The sequence below is a fragment of the Odocoileus virginianus genome, chromosome 10 (genome assembly GCF_023699985.2).
Source record: "Odocoileus virginianus isolate 20LAN1187 ecotype Illinois chromosome 10, Ovbor_1.2, whole genome shotgun sequence".
Taxonomy (NCBI): Eukaryota; Metazoa; Chordata; class Mammalia; order Artiodactyla; family Cervidae; genus Odocoileus; species Odocoileus virginianus.
In genome coordinates, this window is record NC_069683.1 from 6,290,181 (window position 1) to 6,315,427 (window position 25,247).

Consider the following 25,247-nt stretch of genomic DNA (forward strand, 5'->3'; position numbering starts at 1 on the left):
TTGGATACATGAGACAAGTGCTCGGGCCTGGTGCACTGGGAAGATCCAGAGGGATGGGATGGAGAGGGGGGATTGGGATGGGGAACACATGTAAATCTATGGCTGATTCATGTCAATGTATGGCAAAAACCACTACAATATTGTAAAGTAATTAGCCTCCAACTAATAAAAACAAATGGAAAAATAAATAAATAAATATACACACCGAGAATAAATTAGATGATGATAAATATGAGAATTAGTAAAATGTATTAGATAATAAAAGGTGACCATCTTAGTCATTCTGCTGTTTTATTTTGGATTTCAATAATAATTGCAGCTCTACAGTATTCAAGTACTATTACCTGTCTGCTTCTTTTAGCTATTGGATGAACTCCCAATGATCTACAGCTGTTGTATATTTGTATACTGCATGTAAGTATTTACATTTAAAATTTATTTACTTGATATATTTTAAAATTCATGTTTGTTTCATAGGGAATTAACATAACTAATGCAGTTATATTACTGGGAGATTAAAACAGTGTAGAAGATTATAACTTTTGTGATTTTAATACAGAGTATAATCTTTTGGAAGTTATACTAACAATGTTTATGAATTTGTGTGATCTCAAATATATTAACCAAAATCCATAACATTTTTCTACTTTGTACCTTGAATTATGCAGGGCAACAAGTCATCTCTAAATTTTCACAGTTGTACAAAATAAATGGATATTGTCTTCATTTTATCTAAGAATTTAAGCAGAGCTTATGCTGAGATGACTTGCTTAAGGTCATGCAGTTAATAACCTACAAATTTAATAAACTTAACTTTTAAAGTATACCTTCTGTTCCCTAGTATTAATACTTCAAACTTGTCTGAACCTCTTATGTGATGGTTATCTGATTCTTTTCAACCTGGTCATCATTGCTAGTTCAAGAATATCTTCTTCTAAAGATACGTAAAAGTAAAAAGAGTTTTCATATGTATACCTATGGCTGATTCATGTTCATGTTTGGCAGAAAACAACAAAATTCTATAAAGCAACTGTGACCAACCTAGACAGCATATTAAAAAGCAGAGACATTACTTTGCTGACAAAGGTCTGTCTAGTCAAAGCTATGGTTTTTCCAGTAGTCATGGATGTGAGAGCTGGACTATAAAGAAAGCTGAGCACGAAGAACTGATGCTTTTGAACTGTGGTATTGGAGAAGACTGTTGAGAGTCCCTTGGACTCCAAGGAGATCAAACCAGTCAATCCTAAAGGAAATAAGCCCTGAATATTCATTGGGAGGACTGATGCTGAAGCTGAAGCTCCAATACTTTGGCCACCTGATGGGAAGAACTGACTTCTTGGAAAAGACCCTGACGTTGGGAAAGATTGAAAGCAGTAGAAGAAGGGAACGACAGAGGATGAGATGGCTGGATGGCATCACCGACTTGATGGACATGAGTTTGAGCCAGCTCTGGGAGTTGGTGATGGACAGGGAAGCCTGGCGTGTTGCAGTACATGGGGTCACAAAGAGTCAGACACGACTGAATGACTGAAATGAACTGAAAAAATAGATAAATTTTTAAAAAATTAAAAATAGTTTGAAAGAATATATTATTAGAAATAATTCATCAGAAACTTTCTGTAAATGACCAGAAGTAATTATTTTAGGATCTCTGGGTCTGTGGTCTCTGTTGCAAGTCTTCAACCTCTGCTATTGTAGCATAAAAGCAGTCATAGATAAGCTATAAATCAATGGGTGTGACAGTGTTCCTGTACATTTTATTTGCAAAGTCAGGCTTAGGTTGAGAAACTGGTTTTTGCACTGTGGTTTCCTACCCCAATCTAGAAAACTATGTCATCAGCCCATCTGTGACAGTGCAGATTTGGTTACTTAGAAAACCTGAGATCAAAAACATGGAAATTCTAGCCACTGTTTTCTGAAACCTATTAAGACTGAGACTAGGGTCTGTGCTCTCCTTGACATTGTTTATTGATCTGTCTTTTCTGTCAAAACTATATTTATTGAAAGAAAAAGTAACAGTGAGCATTTATAAACTAATATCCTGATACCCCTGTACCTGCATGAGACAAATTGAGAGCAGATAATTTAATAGAAGTATCCAGATGAATACTGTAAGAAGGGGAGAGCAGAAGATGCCTGCTCTCTTCCCTTAGTTGACATCAGGTGTCTGTGGGCAGTGTGGGTTCTCTAAAATGAGTGTGCGATTGCAAGGAAATGACGGGCACCAGTATACCCAGGGCATGTATACACATGGCAAAACAGCATTCTGTTTGTTTTCCTAGTTTTATATTCTAAAACAAGTTTCTCTCTTTTTTCTTTTTAAGGTTTGAATGTTTTAAGACGAAGAACTCTGTAAACTACCATCTGCTTTTTACCTTAGTTCTCTTCAGTTTAATAGTAACCATAGTAAGTCATATTTTATTTCTAACAAATTAAGCATGTGAGCTGCCATTTATGGAGTTTGGTACATTTTGCTTCTAGTGTTTGCCTCATGCTGTTCAAACTGAAATATTTCTAAAGGAAACTCCCTATAGATATTGCTTCTTTGTTTTCTATTCTATTTAGGTGTTATTTCTCAACAAAAGTTGAAACAATTTTTTTTAACCTTTTTTTTTTTATAACAGGAAGTGGGAAGAGTCAAAAGGCAGATATTCAGTAGCAATAGAAAGCAATTAACGATTAACTTTTCCTCATGGATGAACATATTACCTCCTGTTTGTTAAAAAAAAGAAATTGGCTCTAATCTTTAGGACCTCCTGTGACTATTTTAATGCCTAACCTTTTCCAAATAGGTTGAGATAGCTGATCACTTCTGTGTGCCAGTTCATCTGTTCCCACATTTCTAGTACTACCTATAACCTGACAACTATCAAATCCACATCTTAAGCCTTAGAGTTAGATATCACTAATATCAGGACCCTCAATCTCAGCACATTCCAAGTTGTACTTACTTACCCCTGCCCCATGATACAAACCTACTCATTATCTTTCCTACAAAATCTGCTCATGCTCTAAGTTGCTTGTCTCGGTTAAAGTGAAAGTGAAGTCACTCAGTCTTGTCCGACTCTTTGCAACCCTGTGGACTGTAGTCTACCAGGCTCCTCTGTCCATGGGATTCTCCAGGCAAGGATACTGGAGTGGGTTGCCATTTCCTTCTCCAGGGGATCTTCCCGACCCAGGGATCAAACCCGGGTCTCCCACATTGCAGGCAGACGCTTTACCCTCTGAGCCACCAGGGAAGCCCTGTCTTGGTTAAGGACCTACTAAATACCCTGTTACTTAATAACTATGGGACTTTGGACAAGTTACTTAACCTCTTGAAATTTCCTCATTTGTAAAATGAAAATAGTAATAAACATACATTTCATGTTACTTGTAAAAATTAACCCTTGGTTCATAGTAAGGACTCCATAATTCTTTTGCCATTTTTAAAAAAAAAGCCTTTTAAGAGCCTTGCTCATCTGCATTTCTTCTGTTACTAACACTGAGAATCTGAAATTATGTAAAGGGAAATTAGTATTTTGAAATAGCAAATTTCAGAGTTTAAAAACATTCTGCCTTATTAGAGTTTAGAGTTATACATATATAAATGTTTCATACACATCTTACTATTAAAGCTTTCTGGTTGCTTAAGAAAATGATCAACTCTTGTAATGAAGGAACTTCCTCCAGGAATAAGATGTTCTGTAGCAAATTGTAAAATTACATAAAATTTGTGAGATCAGCAGTATGTTAAATGAGGCTATAAAGATGTATAAGAATGGTCCTTTCTACCAAAAAGTTTATTGCCTTGTAGGGGAGAAAAGAAACTAATAAATGCCATAATGTTTATACATTGACAGTCTGGTAGAAAGAAGGATGAGTGGTGGATTCTGCTAAGCAGAAAAAAAACTGAGAAAAGACTTCAAGAAAGTGGTAAAATTTGAGCTGAATCTTAAAAGATGAGTGTTTACCAGAGGGGCATTTGCTAACACAGTGAAGCATGGCATGTTTAAAGATACAGAAGCATGAAACTAGCCTCTTTGGGGTAGCAGTATACTTTTTGGAGCCTAGGATGAGAAAGAGACAGGAAGATAGGAATAAGGCAAACAGAAAGGCTAGAGCAATGTCATGGGAAGGCTTTGAAATTTGGACTTTGTCCTGTAAGTGATAGGAGTCATTTCAGATTTGTGATTTAAATTTTGACTCCTCTCTACCATGTCTTTTTAAAGGTGTACTCTTACAGGGCAATAAATGCATACAATAAGTGGGCATTGAACTTAATCACCCACATGACATTGGAGTCTGAAACTAGAGTTTGTGTAACTGAAAATGTTTCTCAGTGAATGCACTGAGATTTTTGCGCAGAGAATGCAATGATTTTTGGAAGCAGAAGAAAGAACAAGAAATTTATTTTAAATGTTTTCACTGATTAGCATATATTATGTGCTAGAGACTTGCACATATTTTGGCTAATTATTGCTACCTATTATTATTCCCATTATCCAGATAAGGAAAAATGAGTCTTTTAGTTAAATGACTTGCTCAGACATGTAGCAAGTAAGTGGCAGTTTAAAATTTTACTGCTAAGTCCAGTGTTCTTGCTATTGTGAAACATCTGCTGCAGGGATTGTCAGCATAACCTCTTCAGCGCTGATGAGTGTTCATGCATCTGTGCTTCTCCCTGATGCTCATGCAGAGGCCAGGAGGCCAGAGTAATCCACGGCAGCTGTGAAGTATTTCGTTTGCCTTGAAGAAGCTCGGGCTTCCCTAGTGACTCGGCGGTAAAGAATCTGCCTGAGGTGCAGGAGACACAGGTTCAGTCCCTGAGTCGGGAAGAGCCCTTGGAGAAGGAAATGGCAACCCACTCCAGTATTCTTGCCTGAGAAATCTCAGGGACAGAGGAGCCTGGCGGGCTACAGTTCCTGGGGTTGCAACACTCAGACACAACTTAGCGACTAAATGAAAACAACACATTAGGAAGCTAGCACTGGCGCAGACACACCTGTAGGTGATAGCCCTTTTGTGGCAAGCCACATAATCTGATTGGCTTTACATGGCTGGAGTCAGTTCTAGGAAGCAAGACGAAGGCCAGAGACGTATGAGATTTGCAAGGTAGCAGGTATAGGTTTTCTTTCCCCTTCATAAGGCACTTCTTTCACATCTATTTCTTTTACTCTTTTTCAGGTTTACCTTAAGGTAAAGGAGCCTATATTCCATCAGGTAATTTTTGAAAATTATTACACATTTTATTACTTAACCTGCTTTGTATTTTCCTTTTCTAGTATATTATATGCATATACAGCTTATGGAAATGAAATGGTGGATACTCTAGGAAAGAACAGTGTTTAAAACAGATTGCAGACAAGTTCCTATAGGAGATGTAAGCAAAATAGAAATACCAAGAACATTAGTGCCCAGGCTCCACTAGCTGTTTTTAGACAATCATGCAGGTGCAACATTGCTCTTATAAGCACAGAAAAACAGGAAATATTATTCACATGCACATGTAAACAGTCTTTTTTATGACATTATCTTCTAGAAAAGATATGGGGGAAATACTCAAGAAATTTTCAGTCTAACATATATGAGTTGGGAGGTTATTTATATCAAGAGAAACAAACATAAGAAACTTTGGTATAAGAAATAGTAACTTATGTGCATCCTAGAATGAAGCTAGAGTAAAATGAGTATGAGATCCTTAATAAAGAGAGCTGTTGTTTATTGAGCGGTGTGATGTGCCTGTCACTATGCTCATTACTACATAGACTTTAATCTCCACAGCAGTCCTAAAAATTATGGATTATTGTCTACATTTTAAGGAAAACAAGCTCAGAGATATTAGGTAATTTGCCCCATGGTTACACAGTTATTAAGGGGCAGAGCCAGGATTCTAACTAGATTTGTTTGACTCCTGTCACCATTCTTTTAACAAAGCAGGATAGATAAAGATACATAAATAAGCAAGGAAGCGCATATTCCAGGAGGATTAGAGGCCTTGTACTCGTAGAATATTTTGTGTTTATATTAAAAAGTAAATGTTCCTGTAACCTTTTAAACTAAAACTAGACAATAATCATCTGAAATATGTTTTTTAAAGAAATAAATTCCATATCCACATTATTGTGCCTAGGTTTTTTCCATAGGCCAGCTAAAAGTGGATGTCTAAAGGTAGATGCTATTGGGAGGAGGGCATTCTCCTCCTTGCTGTTTGTTATAACTTGAAGTGATATCTTTGTATATTTATCCCTTTATTAGAAATATTTATTAACACAGTATAAAAATAAACTAAGTTTATGTGAAGAATGCTTCAGTTTTTATAAACTTCTTACTTGAAAATTTTGAGTTAATCTTTTTAAGTTTATGACCACTCAGTTTTCTCTTTTGTGTTTTTTACTTATTTGGTACTGTGTTTTGTAATAAAAGGTACAAACTATTCATGTAACTTTCCATGCTGCAATTTCCTGTGTTTTTCCAATAATATTTTCTTCTCTGTGTAGAGGGAAGATAAATAGATATCTGTGTATGCTGATAGGAAGGATGAAAACTTATAATTATGACTAATGTCCTAGGCTTAGAGATTAAAAATCAGGATAGGGAAATAAAGAAGTAGAGGAATGCTAGATGAAGTGGATAAGCAATCTGAAGGTAGGGATTCATTCATTCGTTTATTCGTTAGATGTTTGCTATATACTTTGCTATATACTCTCTGAGTACCAAATTCTGAGCCTGATGTTGGAAATAAAGAGGCAGTAGAGCACAGACTTAAGATCTAAAGTCAGGCATAACTGAATTCAAGCTAGTCTTTCCTACTTCCTGTATAAGTTTGCTTTTTTGAGCTCTGGTTTCCTCATTATTCAACAAACACTTCTTAAGTACCTTCAGTATACCAGGTTCTGTACTAGGCACAGGAGATATACTAGTGAGTGAAATAATGAGGTCTCTACTCTTATAGAACTCAATAGATTGCATCTCTAAAGTTGGTATAATAATCTCCTAAAGTTGTCTAAATTTAAATGAAATAATGCATTTAAACCTAGCATGTAAACACTCAGTAAATGTTAACTAGTATTAATATAGGACATGGCTGTTGGTCTCAGAACTCACTATCTGATCAGGATGATTAACTTGTGAAAATGTATTTGTAGTATATACATTTTATAATAAACATGTAAAAGAAGTACTAATGCAGGCAAGGACACAGTCTATCTACCTAGATGACTCAAAATAGAATTACAAAATATACTTATTGTATGTAGCTGAATAATTGCTTTCTTTGGTACTGAAGAGCAATAGTAAGGAAAATGGCTCACTGCTTTGATACAGTAGTATTCCTTGCTACTTTGTAGTTTTATTTAAAGAGAATTTAGCCTCAGATGTCTGATCTAGAGTATCCTGATCTGTTAAGTAATTAGAACTGATACTTTCTATTTATGGCTTTAAAAAACCCTATCCCTAGTTGTCTTCTGAGTGTCATTTTTAAGAAAAGAGACCTTCTTATTCTGAGAATCTTCTAATGGTCAAAGTTTAGAATATTTTTCTTTCATATAACTGTTGATGTTTTTATTTGTAGAAACTTACAAAAATTGCTTTGGAATTTGTAAATGGAACAATTGTTTTGGAATTTGTGACAAGATTTTTCAAAATCTTAAAAATAATGAAAAAGGAAAGCAGAGCAATGTGGTTTAACCTAAAGGAACTCTGACTTAAGGCTGGGATCTTTATTTCTTACCACTTTGATTTCTTAAAGTTCAGAATCTCAATATCTTGCTATTTTATTATACATCAACAAATTTCTTGCTGTACTCTCCAATATTGTATTCTCCAATATCTTGATCTGTAAAATGTTCAAAACAAGGATATGTACTATTTAATAAAGATCATATAAAAATAATTAATATAAGATAATGCAAAGCACAAGGCAATAAGCATAATAATACTGTGTAATACTAAGAGTACTTAGGAAGATGTAAGACGACATGCATAAATTTCTGCCTATGATGATCATGGAAGGCTTTTGAAAGAGATATTTGAGTTGAGCTAGAAAAGAAGTAGTGATAGTAGTGATGTGTGTTTGCTTATTCACTCAGTCGTATCCGACTCTTGCGACCCCATAGACTGTAGCCCACTAGGCTCTTCTGTCCATGGGATTCTCCAGGAAGAAATCCTGGAGTGGGTTGCCATTTCCTTCTCCAGGGGATCTTCCTGACCCAGGAATCAAACCCAGGTCTCCTGCATTGCAGGCAGATTCATTACCTACTGAGCTACAAGGGAAGCCCCGATAGTAGTGATAGTAAAAGTAAAGTACCTGTCACAACAAGGATGATTGTCTTGCTAACCAGATTAACTTCTCTGAGGAAGAATATACTGATAACAGTTCTACTTTATTGAGTCCAAGGTGATCCATACATATCTAAAAGAGAGCCAAATGCTATTTATTTAACTTAATGGCCTTGCGAAAGATAATATTCAAATCACATAGCTGTCACATTCAATAGAAACACCAGCATGTCTTAAGCAGGAAAACAAAAACAAAAGCATACATGAGAATAGATTAAATGGACATTTAAGAAATTATTTAACCCTTTTAAAGAAGCTAATTGAACAATCAGTAGTTGAGTGTCTCAGATGAGATCTCATCTAATGTCTCACAGAGTACTGTTGCTTAAAATCTTCTTGCCAAAGTAGATGTCTCCTAAAGATTGTTTCTAGGCATGCCATATCAGTATTTTATTACTGTGCCTTCTAATTTGACACTCAAGGTTTGCAGGAAATAACACACTATGTAAACAATTTGAAAAACAAACTTGGATTTTTAACATTTTAAAATTTTTATTCTATTATGTTTCATTTGTGCCATTTTGTTACAAATTAGAGTAGAAGGATATATAAGCATACTTGGAAAAGAAGCTGACTTTTTTAGTGTCTACTAAATATTGTGCTAAATATTATATATTCTTTCATATATAGTTTATATAGATTGACTCGCTCATTATCTTATTAAAATGTCAGCAAATCTGTTTAGGAATTGGAATTATCTTTACTTTATAGATGAGATAACTGAGAGTCAGAAAGGTTAAGTAATTTGCCCAGTGTTCAGCTTGTTGTTTGCAGAACTGGAAATTGAACCCAGATCCTATTTTTCCCCCAAACCCATATTACTTTTATGATATGTCCCTATAGCTAATTACTTTGGAATGTAATTTATTGTCCCAAAGTTCTGTTTTTCAAAAGAATGAAAAGTACTATTTAGATTTTTGTGCAATAGTGAACTTGGAAGAATGTGAAGACCAAATATATAAAACTTAGGGATAGCTGTACTTTACTTTAAACCTCAGTTCAGTTATCAATTAAAAAAACTTTCCAAAGTCAAATATAAGTGAAGTACTTTAGGAATAAAAAGAGATTAAGTAATTTTTATAGAAGGATATTAGGAACGCTTCACACAGGAAATGGCATTTGAGGAGGGTTTATTTAACCATGGAACTCTTTTTTTTTTTTTTTTTTTCATTGAATATGTCTTAATGTCCCTCAGCACAGTGGTATTGTGGGGTCTTATTTGGGAAATCTTGTGCTAAATACAAGATCATGTAGAACATGAGAAGAAAAAGAAGAATGGAACCAAATTGTGAATCATTGACTGTCATGCTAGAGTTTGGAATGTATTTTGTCATTGACAGAGGCATAATAACTTTATAAGATCTGTTTCAGATAATTTTGGCAGTTGTATGTAGGCTGGATTAGAAGGCTGTATAGTTTAGGCAGAATTAATATTTTAAACTAGTTCTGAATACCTACAAAAACTATGTTTTTACAAAGTCTCATTGCCTTATGAGACTTATGAAATTACGTTACAATTAAAAAGTAGTATCTGCATTTAGCTTACTACTATTTAAACTATCATCTAATTATATAGGAAGCACCAGCCTTTTAGACTTATCAAATGAGCATTGTTGTTCAGTCACTAAGTCATGTCCTACTCTTTGCAACCTCATGAGCTTCAGCATGCCAGAGAATAATTTATACTATTAACTTCCAAAATAAAATGCCTCTTACATCAGTGTTTTGACTATGATTGTAAAAATATGAAGCCACAGTCACCTAGTTTAGTCCCTTCATTTTACAAATGAGAATCCAAGAGTAAGATGAGTGAAGTGACTTATTCAAATGACTTATATATTGAGACAGTAATCAGGTGGTAGAAAAATCTGGATTCCCCTCACTGTAGCCCTTGGCTTTTTCTGTTAGAGGTTCTCTTTACTATGTTTGGCAATTGAATGAGTTCATTACAAACTCCAAATGCCTAAATCCCATTACCTATTACCACCATAGGTTCCCACTCACTGGGGCTTTATCCACAAATCCCTACCTGACCTCCCACCCTCATAAATGTTTCTTGACCACAGATGAGCTGAGTGCCTTTCTCCGAGAGTGAAAGACTTGAACTCACTCTGGGCATTCAATGTGAAGCTGTTAATTATTCCAGCGGGTTACTATGGAATTCTTTATTGTCTAAATGTCTTTTACTTTTAAACAGTATCAGAATTACAGAGAAGCTGCAAGGATGATAAAAAGAACTCTTCCCCCAAACCATGTGAAAGTTTATTGTCAACATGTTGGAACATGATGACTTATGATAGTGTCTACTAGACATCTCCATTGTGTAATTGTTCTCTGTCCTTTCATAATTAATAAGAACTTGGTAGTAAAGTACTTTGAGACTTATGAAAATATTCTTAATTATTAAACTTTGAATTTATTTATTTTTATCTGTTTGGACTTTCTCTTATATTCCTACTTTATACAGTATTCACTGATTTGTAATTATCATGATTTATTTTGGTATGTCATGATTTCTTTGATATAAAGAAAAGGTGGCAAGGATACACAGAAGAACTATAGAAAAAAGATCTTCACAACCCAAATAATCACAATGGTGTGATCACTCACCTAGAGCCAGCCATCCTAGAATGTGAAGTCAAGTGGGTCTTAGGAAGCATCACTATGAACAAAGCTAGTAGAGGTGATGGAATTCCAGTTGAGCTATTTCAAATCCTGAAAGATGATGCTGTGAAAGTGCTGCAGTCAGTATGCCAGCAAATTTGGAAAACTCAACAGTGGCCACAGGACTGGAAAAGGTCAGTTTTCATTCCAATCCCAAAGAACGGCAATCCCAAAGAATGTTCAAACTACTGCACAATTGCACTCTTCTCACACGCTAGCAAAGCAATGCTCAAAATTCTCCAAGCCAGGCTTCAACAGTATGTGAACTGTGAACTTCCAGATGTTCAAGCTGGATTTAGAAAGGGCAGAGGAACCAGAGACCAAATTGCCAACATCTGCCAGATCATCAAAAAAGCAAGAGAGTTACAGAAAAACATCTATTTCTGCTTTATTGACTATGCCAAAGCCTTTGACTGTGTGGATCACCACAAACTGTGGGAAATTTTGAAAGGGATGGGAATACCAGACTACCTGACTTGCTTCCTGAGAAATCTGTAAGCAGGTCAGGAAGCAACAGTTAGAACTGGACATGGAACAGTAGACTGGTTCCAAATTGGGAAAGGAGTATGTCGAGGCTGTATATTGTCACCCTGCTTATTTAACTTATATTCAGAGTACATCATGAGAAATGCCAGACTGGATGAAACACAAGCTGGAATCAAGATTTCCGGGAGAAATATCAATAACCTCAGATATGCAGGTGACACCACCTTTATGGCAGAAACTTAAGAAGAACTAAAGAGCTTCTTGATGTAAGTAAAAGAGGAGAGTAAAAAGGCTGGCTAAGAACTTAACATTCAGAAAACACAGATCATGTCATCCAGTCCCATCACTCCATGGCAAATAGATGGGGAAACAATGGAAACAGTGACAGACTTTATTTTTGGGGGCTCCAAAATCACTGCAGATGGTGACTGCAGCCATGAAATTAAAAGACACTTGCTCCTTGGAAGAAAAGCTCTGACCAGCCTAGACGGCCTATTAAAAAGCAGAGACAAGGTCTGTCTAGTCAAAGTTGTGGTTTTTCCAGTAGTCATGTATGGATGTGAGAGTTGGACTATCAAGAAAGCTAAGCGCCAAAGAATTAATGCTTTTGAACTGTGTTGTTGGAGAAGACTCTTGAGAGTCCCTTGGACTGCAAGGAGATCCAACCAGTCCATCCTGAAGTAAGTGAGTCCTGAATATTTACTGGAAGCACTGATGCTGAAGCTGAAGCTCTAATACTTTGGCCACCTGATGTGAAGAACTGACTCATTGGAAAAGACCCTGATGCTGGGAAAGATTGAAGGTGGGAGGAGAAGGGGACGACAGACGATGAGATGGTTGGATGGCATGAGTTTGGGAAACTCCAGAAGTTGATGATGGACAGGGAGGCCTGGTGTGCTGCAATCCATGGGGTCACAAAGAGTCGACACGACTGAGTGACCTGAACTGAACTATCATGATATCTTTTGGTATACAAATTGTCTCATATTTCGCCAGTATAGCACTTTCAGGCTGGTATCTGTGTCCTTTTGACCTGTTCCCATTAATCTTTGAGTACCTTTTACTTTTTGGCACAAGAAGATGTTCTTGACTCATCTTGTTCTTTCCCTGCCCCAGGCCTGATCTCCATGGAGCCTTGGTTTCTTTTATTGGAGAATGGAATTTAGAAACCAGATCCAAGTGCTAGATATGTGGTTACATATGTCTCTCCTCTATTAGACTGAGTTATTTGAGGTCAGAAATAGGGTATCTTTTCATCTTTGAATGACGAATGCCTAGTCCAATATCTGTCACACAGTCTGTGTTCAATAATTTGTGGTTGTTTAGTCACTCTGTTGTGTCTGGCTCTTTTGTGACCCTGTGGACTGTAGCTCACCAGGCTTCTCTGTCCATGGGATTTCCCAGGCAGGAATACTGTAGTGGGTTGCAAGTTCCTTCTCTAGGAGATCTTCCTGACCCAGGAATAAAACCTGTGTTTCTTGCATCCCAGGCAGTTTCTTTACTACTGAGTCACTCAGAATTCTCATTCAGTAAGTACTTGGTAGAAAATAAAGTGGCCAGTTATTTGGAACTCCCCTCCATGTTTTTACTTGATCCACAGAATAGACCATAATGAATAAGTCATGGAGAATGTTAGCTCTGAAGAAATATTGAATGTCAGTCTCCCTCATTATCAAAATAATTATTGTATATCTACAGTTTTTGACTTCCCTGGTGGCTCAGACTGTATAGCATCTGCCTGCATTGTGGGGACCCAGGTTCAATCATCCCTGAGTCGGAAAGATCCCCTGGAGAAGTAAATGGCAACCCACTCCAGTATTCTTGCTTGGAAAATCCCATGGACAGAGGAGCCTGGTAGGCTACAGTCCACAGGGTCGCAAAGAGTCGGACACGACTGAGCAACTTCACTTCATGTCACATCACCTCACAGTTTTTAAGCTCCCACGCTATAGCCTCAGCCTATTTAGTTTGCCCTCTTTTACCTATCTGTTTCATCTGTCTTCAAATCTTCCCACATAGGCATCTTAATGCCAAATCACAGAAGAAAAAATTGCTTTTCTGCCTTGCTCAAGAAATCTTTCTTTTTACTGATAAAATCACAGCATGCTTTTTTCCTAGGCTTCTTAGGGATAAGTACCAGGTCTCAGCTTACACACAGTATATTTCAGTGATGCTTTAGCAGCGAGAAAATGCAAATACTATTTTTATTATACTCTTTGAGTTTGGAGATTGAAAGAATTATTAAATATGGAGAGATATGAGAAGTCCTTATAGAAATATTTTTAAATGAAAATTGTAGAGAATGGAAAAGTACATTCTGTTATTTTTTTATTTAAAAATGAATAATCTTACAAGACTCTTGAGAGTCCCTTGGACAGCAAGGAGATCAAGCCAGTCAATCCTAAAGGAAATCAACCCAGAATATTCATTGGAAGGACTGTGGCTGGAGGTGAAGCTCCAGTACTTTGGCCACCTGATGCAAAGAGCCAACTCATTGGAAAAGACCCTGATGCTGGGGAAAATTGAGGGCAAGAGGAGAATGGGGTGACAGAGGTGAAGATGGTTGGATGGCATCCCTGACTCAATGGACATGAGTTTGAGCAAACTCTGGGAAATAAGTGAAGGATAGGGAAGCCTGGCGTGCTGCAGGTCATGGGGTTGCAAAGAGTCAGACATGACTTAGTAACTGAACAACAACAACAGTCTTTGAATATTCATAGAAAAAAGGTTGTGTGTATACTTCTAGCTCCAAGAAAGCCTAGGAAATCAAGCTTTTATAGCTGGCCATATCACCATCCTAATAAAATCAGTCTTTTATAAAGACAGTGGCAGGAGTAGATACTGAGTAGGCCACTATGGGGTCTGCCTCAGGTTCCTAGGGGAGAATAAAAATATATAGGATATATATAGGATAGCCAGGCCATGGACGCAGCCTAGATGTCCGTCAGCAGACAAATGGATAAGGAAGCTGTGGTACATATACAAAATGGAATATTACTCAGCTATTAAAAAGAATGCATTTGAATCAGTTCTAATGAGGTGGATGAAACTGGAGGCTATTATACAGAGTGAAGTAAGTCAGAAAGAAAAACAGCAATACAGTATATTAACACATATATATGGAATTTAGAAAGATAGTAACAATGACCCTATATGTGAGACAGCAAAAGAGACACAGAGATAAAGAACAGACTTTTGGACTCTGTGGGAGAAGGCGAGGGTGGGATGATCTGAGAGAATAGCATTGAATCATGTATATTATCATATGTGGAATAGATCGCCTGTCTAGGTTCGATGCATGAGGCAGGGTGCTCAGGGCTGGTGCACTGGGATGACCCTGAGGGATGGGATGGAGAGGGAAGTTGGAGAGGGGTTCAGGGTGGGGAACACATGTACACCCATGGCTGATTCATGTCAGTGTATGGCAAAAACCACTATAATATTGTAAAGTAATTAGCCTCCAATTAAAATGAATAAATTAAAAAACTATATATAGGATAGAGATGTTTGTGAAGAAAAGAAAATTTATTTGGAAAATCCCCATTGTACTTCCAGAGTATAGGTTGTTATCCACCATTAGATATGTTTAACATGCTCTCTGAATAATCCATTTCTTTTGATTTCTCTGTGCTGATGATTTGTAAATCTGTTAATTAAGCTCAGTTTTTTCTTCTAAGATTAGACCCAAATATCCAACTCCTGTTACAGATCTCCACTTGGCTATCTAACTGACACCTCAAAGTCTGAACATACACAGAAATAAACATTTTCATCCCTTGTCTTTGTTTTCATATTATTCTTTAACCCAATAAACAGTTTAACTATGCACTCAACTGCCCAAGTCATAAACCAGGCCATCATAGATGTTCCCAACTTTTACTTAGTTCCATATCAAATTGATTATCAGTCAGTTTGACACTTTTAGTAATTTTGATAAGCCTTAAACAATTTATACCATACCTTAAAGTTGTTCTAAGCCCTAAATATCTCCCTAATCTATCCATTTTTCTCCTTTCCCATTGATATTACCCTAATTCAGGCACCGTGTCCCACCTAGGTCACTACAGTATCTTGTCAGTGGTCAGTTTTCCATTAATCTCGCCTCCTAATTCATTCTCTAACATGACAGGGACATCTTTCTAATACATGAGTGATCATATTGAGCTACTGCTGAAACTTTTATTGACTTTGCATTGTTCTTTACATAAAGTCCCAACTCCTTAACATGATTTGTAAAGCAGATTTGATCTCTGCTTACCTTCTAACTTCATTTTCCTTGCTCTTCTCTCCAATAAGTATGTCCTAGACAGCATTACTTTTTTCTGGTCCCCACAATGTAAGCTATGCCAGTTACTCTCTTCCACCTTCTTTTAATAATGTTTTTTATTACTAATAATTCTTATCCTACTAATGCTTCTGTTATAAAATTAAACATATCCTCCAAAAAGTCTTTTTTTCTTTCAGTTTTATTGAGACATAAATTACATACACCACTGTATAATTTTACAGTGTATAACATAATGAGTTGACTTACATACATTATGAAATGATTGCCACAGTAGGTTTAGTGAACATCCATCATCTCATTGAGATACAGTATATTAATGAAATTAAAATCATTTTTCCTTGTGATGAGAACTCTTAGAATTTACTCTTATCAACTTTTACATATAACATATAGCAGTGTTAATTACATCTCATGTTATACATTACATCCCTAGTCCGTGAAAGTCTCTTTGATCTGCATAAGTTTAGATTAGGTGGCCTTCTTGTGTGCTTACAAAATGTTCTGTTCAGTCCCTGTCACAGAGTTAAAATACTGCATTTTAACTGCGTGGTTACTTATCCCTCTCCTCACTAGGTTGTAATTGCAGAGATCATGACTTTTCTATTCACTGTTATTGCAGCATAGCTACAATTACTGATTCAGGTGGGTAATCAGTGAAGTGAAGTGAAATTTGCTCAGTCGTGTCTGACTCTTTGCAAGCCCATGTACAGTCCATGGAATTCTCCAGGCCAAAATACTGGAATGGGTAGCCTTTCCCTTCTCCAGGGGATCTTCCCAGCCCAGGGATCGAACCCAGATCTCCCATATTGCAGGTGGATTCTTTACCAACTGAGCCACAAGGAAAGCCCAAGAACACTGGAGTAGGTAGCCTATCCCTTCTCCAGAAGATCTTCCTGACCCAAGAATGAACTGGGGTCTCCTGCATTGCAGGCAGATTCTTTACCTACTGAGCTCTCAGGGAAGCCCAGGAATCAGTCTCTAATAGACTTTAATCTAATACTGTGTTTATTTATTTTTATTGTAAAATACATGGTAGAGGATACAACAAGTATAGCATTTTCATCTTATCAAGAAATTCAGAGCTATCCTTATACACATACATTGTGTATAAGATACACATTTTGCCCTCTCATTCACATATGTGTATACATCTGCCAGGTTTGAAAGCTAAGAGTAATGGAAGTCACTGTAATGTGTAGAAACAACAGCCCCTTTTTTCTTTCTTTTCTCTCCCCCACCATTCTTTATTATGGGCATCTTTTATACTGTTCTCATGTAGGCCCCAAGTCTGCAATGTGTGTAGTTCTTGACAACAACAAAAGCAGACACAACACTCCTCATTTATTTTACCTGTTGTTTTCAAGGCTGAGAGACTTGAGGTCATTCTCAACCAGGCCCTCACCACTCCAGGCTGTATATTAACCCTTTACTCATACCGTTATCTCCCCAGGGACTAGTGCAATGCTCAATAGATATGGTTGGATTCTATGTAGTAGAACACAACTAGTAGGCAAGAATCATAGCACAGCCTTAAAGAGAGTTCAAAATAGAAACATTGAAAGTGGAAAAATATATATCATGCAAATGCTAAGCAAAAGAAAATATGGTATAGTTATAATATCAGACGAAACAGGCTTTAAGAGGGGAAAATATTTCTGTTGATAGAAAAGGATTACTTTGTAGTATTAAAAGTGTTCAATTCGGAAAATTATCATTTAAAATTTGTATGTACCTTTAATATATATAATACCTCAAAATATATAATGAAAAAATTGACTAAACTAGAAGAAAAACTAGAGAAGTCTATAATCTTAGGTGACTTTAGTGCACAATTATCAGTACCTTATAGAAGATACAGAAGACAAACTATGATTAAAAAATTTGACCTATAGAGCAGATGTAAAATATTGCACCCAACAATTGCAGAAACACTTTATGGTCCACATTTACAGAAATTGACCATATACTTGCTCATACAGTAAGTCTTAACAAATTTCAGATGACTGTAATCAGAATATAATTTCTGACTATAAAGCAATTATATTAGAATTGAAGTAATATAATTTTAAATAACATGGATCAAAGAAATCCTAGAAATTGGAATTGAATTGAATCAATGGAAAACAGTTTGACACTTAGAGTAATTTTGATAATAATATGCCCTCTGATCCAGCAACTACATCCCTAGGTACATACTCTGGAGAAGTTTTTGTATGTGTGCAGTAGAATGTGTGAATAAGAATGTTTGTAGCATTGAAAACTAGAAATAAACCAAAACTGTCCATCAGCACAGCAATGGGTAAATAAGTTGTGATATTTATGTAGCATCAAAAGTGATTGAACCATGGCAACATGTAACATAACTGGATCTTAAAAGACAAAAACAAATGTATGTAATATTATTCTATTGTAAATTAAAATAAAAAATTTAAAAACCTGGTATTTAGGAGTGCATATTTAGGAAACCAGTTTAATTTAATAAATATGTAAGGAAAAGCAGGAAAATGTTTATAAAAAATGTCAGAGGGATTTTCTCTAAGGAGTAGGGGAGAGAGTTAGACTGGGAAGAGACAACATGTCTTGACCTGGATGGTACCCAGCTATTGGCTTTATAAATATTTGTTATGTTATACCTTTATATTCTATGAAGTTTTCTTGTATTTAATAATTCACACTTTTAAAAGTTAAATTTCCCCACTAGTTTCAGGTTTCCAAAATACCTATCCAGTGCTCAGTATAGACGAGAAAGAGGTTAGTTGTTGGAGCCAAGTCTGAGAAGATGTGGGAACATATAGAATAAAGAATGCAGGGGAGTGGACTAACCTCAGTCAAGAAGAAATGGGCATCTGTTTCTTTGAAAACTAGGAATGGGAGAAAGAATACAGGGAGAGGATGCAGAAACACTTAGGAGGAGAGTTTTAAAAAGTTCAGCTATATAAGATAGGAAGTAGAATCATTTGCTAAAAGTGAACCTAACAAAAGGGGAGGGATATCTGGGGAGTATGAGGCAGAAATACACCATTTGTTCAAGTTTCAGCAGGTATTTAAAATTTCTTGTAACCATTCAGAATTAAAGTTTATGTGGGACTTCTGATATTGGTTATTCACAAGCAAGATCTTTCCTCACAGGTTAATATGACTCTTAATTATTTAATTATATTATACATATGTTCTTTAACATGTAATGAAAGATTATAAATGTTTACATTTAACTGGGAGGGCTATTTTTATAGGCAAAATATACTTCTATTGCCAAAGAATAATGATCTTACAAACTTCATTTTTCTTTTCTTCTTCAGGTCATGTATGGAATGTTGGTCTTCACTTTAGTGGTTCGATCTATTTATATTGTTACATGGTAAGTAATTTGGATCATCAAGAGTATACTTAGGTGGTAAATCTATAGCCTAAATTGAAATAACTCATAAAATCCAACTCCAGAAGGGATATTGATAGAAAACTTATAACCAAACATTTATTATGGTATATTGCAAGGAATACTAATTCTTTAAGCAAGTTGTTAATAGGCATCATGTGAAAGCAAGACTTTAAAGAAATTTGAGGAAAGCTGTGTATGATGGCCTCCTTTTGAGTATTTATAATGTACATGAGTATATTAAAGGCCTTGAAAACTCCTACAGTAGAAAGGAAAATAATTGTTTTTATGTTTCTCAAACTACTTAACTAAGAAACCCTTTTTGCAGAATATGTCTCAAGAAAGGTTGTCTGTGTCACAGAGAAACAGTGTTCCAGAAAGATCATTTAGGAAGTAGGCATAAACTTTATAGAGTTTGTGAAAAATAAAATAAGTATTTCATGTGAGTACCTGACATAGGGCCTGGCCATATAGCAGTTGCTCAGTAAGTAAGTAGTGTATGATTTATGGGTTTGTTCCTTTTTTTTCCTCTTTTATTTAAACTTTCTATTTTGAGATAATTGTAGAAACACATGCATTTGAAAGAAATTAAATAGAGATCATCTGCACTCTTTACCAATTTCCTCAAGTGATAATGTCTTGCAAAACTATTCTACAATATCATAACAGGATTTGACATTGACAGAGTGAAGATACAGAACAATTCTATCACCCTCTGTTGTCTTTCTGTAGCCACACACACTTTTGCTCCTACCCCATCCCCTCACTACCTATCCTTAACCCCTAGCAACCACTAATCTGCCCTTTGTTTCTCTAATTTTTTCATTTTAAGAGTACTATATAAATGGAATCATACAGTATATACAACCAGTGGGATTGACCTTTTGTATTCAGCATAGTTCACCGGAGATTGATACAAGTGATTGAATATATCAGTAGTTCATCCCTTTTGTTGTGGATAATATTTCATGATATGGGTGTAATCATTAATCATTAATCATTCACCTGTTGAATGACATCTGAATTTATAGTTTTTTATTTCTAGTTTCACTATTACAACTAAGTCTGCTATGAAAATTTGTTTGCAGAGAAGTTTTCATTTCTCTGGAATAAATGCCCAGAATGCATTTACTTGATTGTATGATAGTTGTATATTTAATTCTTTTTAAACCTGCCAGACTTTTCCAGAGTGACTGTTCTGTTTTTCATTCCCACCAGCGCTGTATATGTGACCCATTTTCTCTGTATCCTTGCCAACGTTTGGTATTGTCACTATTTTTAATTTTAGCCATTCTTATAGATATGTACTGATATCTTATTGTGATTTTAATTCTCATTTCCCTAATGGGTATTGATGTTGAACATATTTTCATGTGCCTACTTGCCATCTATATATCCTTTTTGGTGAAATGTCTGTTCATGTCTTCGTCTATTTTCTCATGAGATTGTTTCTCTTTTTTTCCAGTTGAGTTTTGAGCATTCTTTGTATATTGTAGATACTAATCCTTCCTCAAATATGTGGCTTACATTTTCTCACAATTTGTACTTAGTCTTTCCATGCTCTTCATGTGGTCTTTCACAGAGCAAAAGTTTTTAATTTTTATGAAGTCAGTTTATCAATTTTCCTTTTATATATCACACTTGGGTGTCCAGTCTAAGGACTCTATGCCTAACCCTAGGTTTTCCTTGTTTTTTTACTAAAAGTTTTGTATAGTTTTACATTTTACATGTAAGTTTATATTTTTTTGAGTTAATTTTTATATAAGGGTAAGGATTAGGTTGAGGTCCATTTTTTAGCCTTTAGATATCCATCTACTCCAGGACCACTGGTTGAAATGGCCATTTCTTCAATGAATTGCTTTTGCGCCTTTCTCAAAAATCATTTGAATACATTTATGTGGATGTATTTCTGAGTTTTAAAATTATATTCTACTGATTTTGGTGTCTATTCTTCTACCAGTTCTATAGTCTATTGATTACCGTACCTGTAGAATAACTCTTCAAATCATACAGATTGATCCCTCTCACTTTTCTTTCAAAATTATTTTTGCTATTTGGATTTCTTTGCCTTTACATATAAGTTTTAGAATAATAATGTCTATATTTAAAATCTTATTGGGATTTTGATAGGAATTGCATATTGCATTAAACCATCATATCAATTTATGAAGAATTGACATCTTTACTATGTTGAGTCTTCCAATCTGTAAACACTGTGTGTCTTATGTGTCTCTTCATTTATTTGGATAATCTTTAATTTCTTCCATTAGCATTTTGGAGTTGTGATTTTTTTTTTTAACAATGGTATTGTATTTTTAAATCTTGCTGTCCAAACATTTATTACGTATAAACACAGCGTATTAATAATAGTACCAGAGAGATCAAGATGGCAGAATAGAAGGACATGGAGCTCACCTCCTCCCACAGATACGTCTCACAGAACAGTTCTTATAATGACTACTGAACACTGCAAAAGAGCTCATACAACCAAAGCTGCAAGAAAGTTCACCATGTAACTGCATAAAACGAAAGGAAAAAAAATACAGAATTGGGCTTTGACCTGCACCCTGGGAGGGAACTGTGAAACAGGAAAGATTCCCTCATCCTGGGAATGCCCTTCATCAGTTGGGAGATCAGTCAGGACAGAAAGGGAGCATCGGAACTTCAAAGGAGCGTACAGCAATTGACTTGTGGCAGGCAAAACAGAGAGACCAGTACAGAAGATCTGACCACCATACTGCACTCCCTAGCCTGAGTCATGCATCTGCTGTTACATGCAGGGGCTGAGTGCTGAAATTTGGGCTTCAGCAGACAAACCTGGGGAGAGGACTGGACTGGGGTTGGCTGTACAGAGACAGCCTAAAGAAGCTGGAGTGTGGCCCAGGCCACAACTGGGGGTATGTACAAGATGGAGCCCACGTCCACCATAGAAGCCCCATTGTTAGTGCACACACACACAGAAGGGAGGGGCCCTGCCATAGAATACTTATTTTCCTCTTTGCTCACTGCAGGCACAACTCCCCCTCTATGAGCTCTGGAAGCTTGCAAGCCCTGGCAATTGGCCATACACTGAGGCAGGGCTGAAATCTGGGCTTGCAGCTTTGTGACTGATGGATTTACAACACTGGTGCCTTTGTAAGTTCAGTGCCTGCTGGACATCTCAGTGGATTACTTGTGCTCCTGAGCCTGGAGTGGGTCCAGATTTAGTAGCTGTTGGCTTTGTGGGCTTGTAAATGCAGAGGTGGGCCAGGGTCTACACTGATTCCATAGTTCCCATGGCAGTTCCAGGGGAGCATTACAGCAAGTCCCAGTGCCTGACTTTGGCAGATCTTGACCAGTGGCTTTTGAGCACGGCAGCTGAGGGACATTCATACTGATTGCCTGCGTTCCCATGACTGAGGCGGGGCCGAGGGTTGTACCAACAATGGAGTACTTTGTGAGCCTACACAATGGGTGGCAGATGACACCACAGAACTCACATTCCGGTGGACAGCTCCTGCGGAGGAATACTCAGTGGTTCCTCTCCCAGCAGAAGCATGCCAGTTCCATGTACCCCACACTGAGTTTTGAATTGGATCTGGGGGTTTCTACTCCAGCAACTGGAGAGCAGATCCTGCCCCTGACAGGTCCGTGACAGCCACAGAGTAGAGAGGAGGCCCCAGTCAACATACAGTGCAGGCTCTGGTCACCACAGCACCAACCCCTAAGAAAGGAATAAGAGCCAGCACATACTGAGGAAAGACATGGCAGGCATCCATACTAAAAAACAAACTTTGCACCAAAAATATTAGTCTCATACAGGCTCCACAGGAATGTGAAAGTTGCTCAGTTGTGTCTGACTCTTTGTGACCCCATGGGCTATACAGTCCATGGAATTCTCCAAGCCAGAATATGGGAGTGGGTAGTCTTTCCCTTCTCCAGGGGATCTTCCCAACCCAGGGTTTGAACCCAGGTATCCTGCATTGGAGGTGGATTCTTTACCAGCTGAGCCACAAGGGAAGCCCAAGAATACTGGAGTCAGTAGCCTATCCCTTCTTCAGCGGATCTTCCCAACCCAGGAATCAAACCAGTCTCCTGCATTGTGGGTGGATTCTTTACCAACTGAGCTATCAGGGAAGTCCCTCCACAGGAATGTTCCCACATAAAAACAGCCCTTAAAGACCACAGTAGATAACTGCTCCTCCTAAATTCATAGAGAAATAGAGGTAAAAAGAAGCAGAGGAAACACTGCCAATTAAAAGAACGAGAGAAGTCCCCTGAAAGAACAATAAAACAGACCTCTCCTGTCTACTAGATCCCAAATTCAAAAAGGAGGTAGTAAAAATACTGAAGGAATTAAGAAAGGCTATCAACAGAAATGTACATCACTGTAACATGGAACTAGAAACTATTAAGGGGAATCAGTTAAAACTAGAAAACTCATTTGCTGAAGATGAAAGCCAAGCTGAAGGCAGTGAATAGCAAACTAAATAATGCAGAAGATCAAATAAGTGATCTGGAAATAGGATAATGGAAATTACCCAATCAATACAGCAGACAGAAAGACTAAAAAAAAAAGAAAATCAATATATGAGACATTTTGGATAATATAAAGTGAGCCAATCTGTATAATAGGGATCCTAGAAGAAGAAAAAGGGAAGAGGGTTGAAATTATAGTTGAAGAAATTATGCCTGAAAACTTCCCAAACTTCAAGAAGGAAACAGATAGCCAGGCACAGGAAGCCCAGACAAAGAGAACCCAAACAAACCTACACCAAGACATGTTATAATTAAAATGGTGAAGATTAAAGATAATGAGGTTTTTAAAGGCAGCTAGAGAAAAACAAAGAGTTAGTTATAAGGGAATCCCCATAAGGCTCTCAGCTGATTTCTTTACAGAAACATTCGAGGTCAGAAGGGAGTGGCAATATATATTCAAAGTTCTGAAAATGAAAAGCCTGTAGTTTGGGATACTCTACACACCAAGATTATCATTCAGAATAGAAGGATAAAGAATTTCTCAAACAAAACCTAAAGGAATATAGTAGTACTAAACCTAACCTAAAAGAAATGTTGAAAGGTTGTCTATAAATAGAAAAGAAACAGGGAATTCCCTAGCAGTCCAGTGGTTAGGACTCAACACTTTCAGGGCCGATCCCAACTTCAATTCCTAGTTGTGGAACTAAGATCCCACAAACCATGCAGCATGGCGTAATTAAATACATACATACATAGAAAAGAAGCAAGAATCTATAGGAAAGAGAAAATCATGATTGGAAAATCACTTAAATAAGGCAGTACAGAGTTTAAAAACAAAACAAAACTTTGTGAGAGTAGTGGTAACTGCAATGAACAGCAAAAGGATAAACATGAAGATGTTAGAGACAACATCAAAATCATAAAATGTGGGAGAGGGGAGTAAGAAAACATAGGATTTTTTTTTTAAGCCCATATGAGTACCAGTCTCAGGCAAGTAGATACATTAATGGATTAATATACTTGAAAAACAGAGTAACCACAAATAAAAAAACGTAATTGATACACAAACAACAAAAAGAACTCAAGCATAATACAAAAGAAAGTCATCAAACTACAAAAGGAAAAGGGAAAAAAAGGAATAAAGAAGAAATACAAAATCTACTGGGAAGCAAGGTTTTAAATGGCAATAAATACATACATATCAATAATTACCTTAAATGTCAATGGACTAAAGACTCCAATCAAATATATAAAGTGGCAGATTGGATGAAAAAACAAGAGCCTACAATATATATGTTGCCTACAAGAGATCCTTTTTAGAGAGAAGGACACACATAGATTGAAAAGTGTGGGAATGAAAAAAATATGCACTCGGAAATCACAAGAAAGTGAGAATTGCAATACTCATATCAGCAAAATAAACTTTAAATCAAAGGCTAGAAAGAAAGATAAGGAAGGACACTAATGTTAAAAGGATCAACAGGGAAGAGGATTTTATACTTTTATGCATCTGCTATAGAAGAACCTGAATACTAACAGACAAAAAGGGAGAAATTGATGAGAATACAATAATAGTAGGAGACTTTTAACACCCCACTGACATCAGTGGGCATATCTTTCAGACAAAAACTCAGTAAGGCAACAGAGAACCTAAAT

The 25,247-nt window shown here is 36.5% G+C and overlaps 1 protein-coding gene across 3 annotated transcripts in view; it reads left to right on the forward strand.

Annotated features, from left to right (window-relative positions):
* The window catches only part of ACER3 (alkaline ceramidase 3), a 149,411-nt gene that overhangs the window by 91,400 nt on the left and 32,764 nt on the right, over window positions 1–25,247 (forward strand). For all 3 annotated transcript variants that reach the window (XM_020897565.2, XM_020897566.2, XM_070472951.1), the window contains 4 exons: window positions 362–414; window positions 2,325–2,406; window positions 5,167–5,202; window positions 19,057–19,115. In XM_020897565.2, the coding sequence (XP_020753224.1) occupies window positions 362–414; window positions 2,325–2,406; window positions 5,167–5,202; window positions 19,057–19,115 (230 nt within the window). The remainder of the gene's footprint in view (window positions 1–361; window positions 415–2,324; window positions 2,407–5,166; window positions 5,203–19,056; window positions 19,116–25,247) is intronic.